This window comes from Ctenopharyngodon idella, chromosome 13, assembly GCF_019924925.1.
Source record: "Ctenopharyngodon idella isolate HZGC_01 chromosome 13, HZGC01, whole genome shotgun sequence".
Lineage (NCBI taxonomy): Eukaryota > Metazoa > Chordata > Actinopteri > Cypriniformes > Xenocyprididae > Ctenopharyngodon > Ctenopharyngodon idella.
This window is the reverse complement of record NC_067232.1, coordinates 29,548,343-29,555,099: the sequence shown is the minus strand read 5'-3', so window position 1 is coordinate 29,555,099 and position 6,757 is coordinate 29,548,343. Positions and strand designations below refer to the sequence as shown.

Below are 6,757 nucleotides of genomic sequence, written 5' to 3'. Positions count from 1 at the left end.
TCAGCTGGGTTTTGAACAAACTTGATTTCACATAAATACTAATGCAACTATTATAGCCTAAAATGTGCAACCCGTTTGAATTCTATTTAGAATGTAGTAAAATGCTATGGAGCAAGTCAAACATGATCTCAAGACAGGCACTAAAAAGAACTCGATAAACTCGATTTTGAAAAAAAAAAAAAAAAATGTCAGATCGTTTTTTTTTTTTTTTTTCTTCATTTCCCCATTCATTTCAATGAGGGGTCTCCGAACATCCTGAGAGGGACTTTTTCACGCTAACATACAACCAGATATCATTCCAATTTATTTATTTTTTGTTTGTAGAGCTAGCAAGTGTCAACCGCAACTTCAAGTCTGCCCTTTAGACAAAATATAGCCTTTTTTTCCCCCAGCATACGTCATTTGGGGTCAAAAAGAAAGTGAAAGCTTAGTGTGACCATCCATCAGCATCCTCTCCACATTCTGTCTTGACTGTATTTGAAGAAACAAAGAAAAGGAGATAAAACACCTATGTGAGTACTTTGCCTTTTACACCCTTGGTTTCTTTTTTTTTTTTTTTTTTTTTTTTTTTTTAATAGTAATAAAATCATGTGGTTCAGTTAGAGAACAGACACTATTGAAAACTGAATGCGTCGTGAGCCGAACGAGAGTCGCAGCACAGATCAGGATCAGATGTGATTGATCAGCATGTGTATGCTCTGCTTATTCGTTCTGTTAATAAAAGCTCTGCTTCATATAGGCTGAGTGAGTTTGTCATTGTACTGTGTTGTTGTTGTTGTGGTTTTAATTAAGAGAAATAATGAACCCATCATTCAAGCAAGTGCCGCTCCCTAATTACCGCTAATTCAAAAGCGAAAGTGAAAATGTTTCCTCTTTCACCATGACAAACACAATGTCTTATGGCGTTTTAAAAGCAGACAAATGTCCCTCTGCTGTATGTGTGTGATGTACAGTCATTGAAGCAAATAATTTGGTGTTTGGAGAAACATCACAAATGATTATGTCAAGACTAACCTGAATATCATTTTCCTGTATACAGAGACTGACATCAGCAGACAAGGATCATGGGATGTACCTGTAAGTTATAATTGTTGCCAGGGCTTAACATTAACTTTTTTTTACTCACCAGTCACTCTGGCTAGTGGTTTTCCAAAGTTACTAGCCACTCAGCATTTTCACTGGCCACAATTTTGCCAATCAATTTTGCAAATCAAGACTACATTATCAGCTGGTATGTACAGGTGGGCAAGATAAGCATAATATGAGAAATTTTATGTTATTTTTGTTAGGCTATATAAAAAGAACAAAGAAGCAAATTACAAATAGTAAATTTTAAAAAGTCTTTTTTTCAGATACAGCAGGTTTATTTAACATGTATTTATTTAACATCTTTTTTTGTTTGATTAACATTAATGACGGGCAGGTATTTAATTTGGCTGCTGAATGTTTGTATACTGACACATATCCAGTTTTTACCAACCTGTTTACGTCCACTTAAGCCATAACCGACTGTATTCATGCGAGATACTCCACACGATGGGCATTGTGACATCTGTGTGTGCGTGTATTCAACGTGATCTCATGAGAAAACGTGTGTATTTTTACGTAAATTGTGGTTCTACCACACGTACATTTACTTACGTTTTCATACACACAAAAACGTACAACACTGACGCATTTATAGCACTAAAACGTAAAAATACTTACGTATTAACAGCAATAAAAACGTAAATCATGTAACGTAAAGTGTGAATGTATATGAATTCCCATGTATTAATATTAAAATCGTGGCTTTAATGATTTAACAATGTTTTTAGTCGAATTTATTGAAAGCAGTTTACTCATCTACCTAATATGAAATAACATTTCTGTTCGTGACTTGTGCTGCTCGTTTCGGAGGATTACATAATGTTAAACAAGACTACAATTTGAAGCCTTATGAATAAATTTTCTGTAATTGTTTAACCATTTTGTAATATTTAGTTTGTTTGCTGTGAGACACAGAAGGCGTTTTCGCCTATGCAGCGACTGACAATACAACCATAAGATACACCAAAGCACAACATAAATTCACAAATCACATCCATTTTATTTGTTCGCTGTACTCCAAATCTTTAGAATCCATATGTTTGTAAGGAACAGATCCAAATTCAGCCCTTTATCCATCGATCTTCATCTTCATTCTCAGCAACAGCGACCGTCACAGTCAAAGCTCGCGCTCGTTATGATTCAAATTTGAAAGTAGCGCCACCCTCGAGAAGCGTTACGACATGGTTTACGGCACTGATATCGAACGCTCATTGGTTCTCACCTGCTTCGTCACAGATTACGACATGCCGTGTTTCAGTGGATTGACATTTGAAATGAGTGCGCGCCTTCACGGAGAGAAGCCGGATTTATCATATTTTCATGGATTAATAAGTTAAATTCTGCTCTGTACCCTATAAAAAACTATTACCGCCAGAGAGGACTGTGACTGGAACTCATCATCATTTGAACTACTTTTGGTACCACTTTTGACATTTTCGCAAAAAATAAATTCTTGTGATTACGCTTGTTTGTCTGTCATTCTTTTATTTATAACAGTAGGTAATTTAAAGAAATGGTTATGGGTAGGTTTAGGGGTAGGTGTAGGATTAGTGGCTCAAAATATGGTTTTAATGTTATATTTTCACTAAAATTGTCATTTTCCTACACATATCTGTTCTTTATGTTTCATTCTTTTAACATTCTGTATAAAATGGGTAGGTTTAAATTCGGGATTGGGATTAGGGATCTTACATTTATCTACAAAACGATAAAATGGAAATTATACATATATCTTTATGACATGAAAGATTCGTAAATATTTTACATTTTTTGAATGTATTGTGTAAGTATTTTTACGTTTTAGTGCCATAATTGCGTCAATATTGTACGTTTTAGCACCTTTCTAAACGTACAAAAATGTATATTTTGTGTCTTTGAAAGTTACATATTAATACCTACGTATTAACAATGAGACCAGGCTGGTGTATTTAACTATTCAGGCGCAAGGAGAGAGAGAGTGAGAGCGCTTCTGTCGTGTGCCGTTCAGCGTGATTCCACCTGTCCCCCCTTCACTAACAGCAAGTTAATCGATAAAGAATTGTGATTGAATTGTAATTTTATGATACGATGAGCTTGGCTACCTTTCATTTGGCTGCAGGCTGAAATTATATTCAATCCGCCAAATTGGCTAGGGGGAGTGGCTGTCTTTCCCGCCACAACTGAAATCTACCCGCATTTGGCGGGTGTTAATGTCAAGCCCTGATTGTTGCACAATCTCGCATTTATAGTCTAAAATGTAGATGAGTAGAGCTACTGAATGCTTTAGGGACAGAAGAAAACCTATAGTTTTTTCCATATAACTCTTGTTTTGAAGTTTCCAAAACAGCATCAGGGTCTTAAAATTAAAGACTCTCATTAAAATGTTTCTATGTCCAACAGCCAGTGCCTCGGAGTCGGTGCCAGAGAGAAAGATTGTCCTTCTTGGGAAATCAGGAGATGGTAAAAGCAGTGCCGGGAATACAATTCTTGGAGAAAAAGTATTCAACACTAAAGCTTCAGCTTCAACTGCAGGAGATGCATGTCTAAAAGCAGAGAGAAAGGTTCATGGAAGAAATATCACAGTTATTGACACACCTGGAGACTTTGACACAGATTGTGATGATGAAGCGCTGAAATCTGAGGCCATCCGGTCTCTGGTTGAATGTGCTCCAGGCGTCGATGCCTTTATCATCGTCCTGAAGGTGGGAAGATACACAGGACATGAAAACGAAGTGGTACAAAAACTCCTGAACAAATTCAAAGAGGAACACGTCCTGAAACACACAGTGATCTTATTCACTCATGGTGAGCAACTAGAAGGTGAGACCATTGAAGCATTTATGGAGGACTGTCCACAACTACAGGAGCTCGTTGATAAGTGTGGAGGACGCTGTCACGTCATCGACAGCAAATACTGGAATAAACGTAAACGAGGGAACAAGAGCAACAGAGTTCAGGTGAAAAATCTGCTGAAGACCATCGACAAGATGGTGAACGAGAACGGCTGCTACACCAATGAGCTGCTTCAGAATATGGAGAAAGACATTCAAGAGGAGATGAAGAACATAACTGAAGACAAATTACATCCAGAAGAGCAACGAGAAGAAGCTAAGAAAAATGTTCATGCCAGTTATCTGAAGAAGTCTGCAGGAATGACAATAGGGACGGTGCTTGGTGCTCTTTTTGGCATAGGAGTTGCTGTAGCTTTAATTGTGTCTTTTTTAAAACCAATTGCAGTGCTACAAACAGCAATAAAAGCAGCAGGTGTAGGAGCAGGTGCAGGTAAGATTCTTACAGGTGTGCTTGGAGTTGGAGGTTTTATAGGAGCTGTTGGAGGAGCCACTTTTGGATATGAAAAAGCTGTACCTCTGTGTGACATGATAACAAAGACAGCAGTGCAAACCTGGGATAATGGATATAAGAAGGTAGAAGAAATGTGTGGACTTAATAGCAAAATGGTAGACTTACATTGAGTAAAGACATTTAATTCATGCTTATAACCTGTTTATGTCATACTCTTCATAATCTTTTTATTGTCATTGACAACAAGGAGACATGAACCTTAACTAATGCCATCATGTGACCAAATGTCATGACAGCTGAAACGTTCTTCGGAATATCTTATTTTGTGTTCTAGAGTTTGGAACAAAATGAGAGTAAATGATGACAGAATTTTCCAGCCCAGGCTCATTAGAAAAACGTACATGTGGGAACATTTATGCAAAACTAAAATATGTAACATCATGCACATTTTTTTTAGTTTCAATGTGAAATGTCCACTGAGTGGCGCTAAAAGTGTTTTCAGTTTTTTTCAGAAACAGATGAACATGAATATAAGTTTACATTGGTTTTGTACGTATCACTGCAGTACTGAATTGAAATGTCCGGTTAGTGGCGCTAAGCTTAATCTCCATAACATTTTAAATAACATACCACCCACACAAAACCTACCCGATAGTGTTAATAAAAGCAAATATGACGTACAAGTGCAATCATAACAATGATGTTCTAGCTTGTTTTCTGAGCTTTTGTCGTGACTCCTGTTTCATGGGACTCTCCACATACCAACTACAATTCTGTACCAGCTGAGCTACCAAGCAATACTGTAACAAAACAGCAAAACATATGGAGCTGGTTATGTGATGAAAAGTCCAAAAGTATTTGTTTACAAATCATGCACTATGGTAAAAAAGTGTCTTGAGATCATAATGTAATATGAAAATGTGAAAACAAGTCTTTATTAATCCATAATCTGCCCCTGTAATCATAACTGTGACTGAAAAGGATTAAAGGGGACCTATAATGCCCCTTTCACAAGATGTAATATAAGTCTCTGGTGTCTCCAGAATGTGTCTGTGAAGTTTCAGCTCAAAATACCCCACAGATCATTTATTATAGCTTGTCAAATTTGCCCCTATTTGGGTGTGAGCAAAAACACGCCGTTTTTGTGTGTGTCCCTTTAAATGCAAATGAGCTGCTGCTCCCGGCCCCCTTTCCAGAAGAGGGCGGAGCTTTAACAGCTCGCGCTTCGGTCGCTCAACAACAACAAAGCTGGAGAATCTCACGCAGACAAAATGAGGATTGTCAGTAACGGTGTTCAGCCTTACATTGTTCAAACCGGAGTCGACACTGATGGAGAGACTCAGGAAGAAGTTACAACTTTTAGAATGAAACTGGACGTTTCTGAATGGTTAGTGGATAAATTTATGTAGTTGCTGTGGAGTTGATTCAACTCATCGACTAGCATGTGCCGTCATGTTAATCTTTTGTGTTGAATTGACCCTCGTTTGTGAAGCAGTCTGGCGTAAAATGACGGCATCAACAACACTCTACTACAACAACTCTTCCTCTTCTCAAAGGCTGCGTTTACACTGGCACAAAAAATCAGATCTTTTGCTCACATCTGACACAGATCGGAATTTGTTGCACACGTGTAAACACAAAAATCCACACGAGATCCGATTTTTTTCGCATCCGATCTGAGCCACTTCCAAATGTGGTTTTAAATCCGATACATATCCGATCTCTGGACATGTGACCTACGTCTAAACACGCATATCCGATTCCCATTGGAATTCCAAGCCACCACAAGGCGAGGGCGGCATGTTTGCTCACTAAAAGGTAGCTTCAATGTTGTATTATGAAGCAGACGTGCTTGTATGCACTCGCACTAAAAATTCGCAGCTTTTTTTTTTAACAGCAATTCGCAGCAATTTCAACCTTTGCCTGGTTAATTGAAAAGAGACCGCCGCGTTGTTGTTTTTCTTATAAGCCAAAAGCTTCACTGTAGCTCTCTCTCTCTCTCTCTCTCTCTCTCTCTCTCACGTGCGCTCTCTCTCTCTCTCTTCTTAGCTCGCTCGAAAAAAAATGGAATTCTAAAACTAATAACTGTAGATAAAATATCAAACGCAAATTACCTTTTTTTCCAGTCTGTATCCGTTCAGTCAGATTTTGCGCTGCAATTCATCCATGACACTGACAGCTGTTAACTTATCCATTCTGACACGTAATCATGGCCACTCGACATGAAATATATAAATAATTTTTATTCAAAACCCGAGGATCTACCATGTGCATGTAAAACTATCAATGACAATCATTTTGGGGCAGGAAGTAATGTAAACACAGATATCGGATACCAGACGCGTCTAAAGTGAATGTAAACACACTGGCAAAAAAATTGGATATG

At 37.9% G+C, this 6,757-nt stretch overlaps 1 protein-coding gene across 4 annotated transcripts in view; it reads left to right on the top strand.

Annotated features, from left to right (window-relative positions):
- The window catches only part of LOC127524512 (GTPase IMAP family member 7-like), a 55,917-nt gene extending 49,945 nt beyond the window's left edge, over positions 1-5,972 (top strand). The window contains exons 1-3 of one of the 4 annotated variants that reach the window (XM_051916055.1): positions 287-512; positions 1,040-1,077; positions 3,469-5,972. In XM_051916055.1, coding sequence (XP_051772015.1) covers positions 1,065-1,077; positions 3,469-4,541 — 1,086 coding nt within the window. In that variant the 5' untranslated portion in view covers positions 287-512; positions 1,040-1,064 and the 3' untranslated portion in view covers positions 4,542-5,972. Of the gene's footprint in view, positions 1-286; positions 513-1,039; positions 1,078-3,468 lie in introns of those variants that run through there. The other 3 variants (XM_051916056.1, XM_051916057.1, XM_051916058.1) reach the window with 3 other exon arrangements.
- The last annotated feature ends 785 nt before the right edge of the window (positions 5,973-6,757 follow it).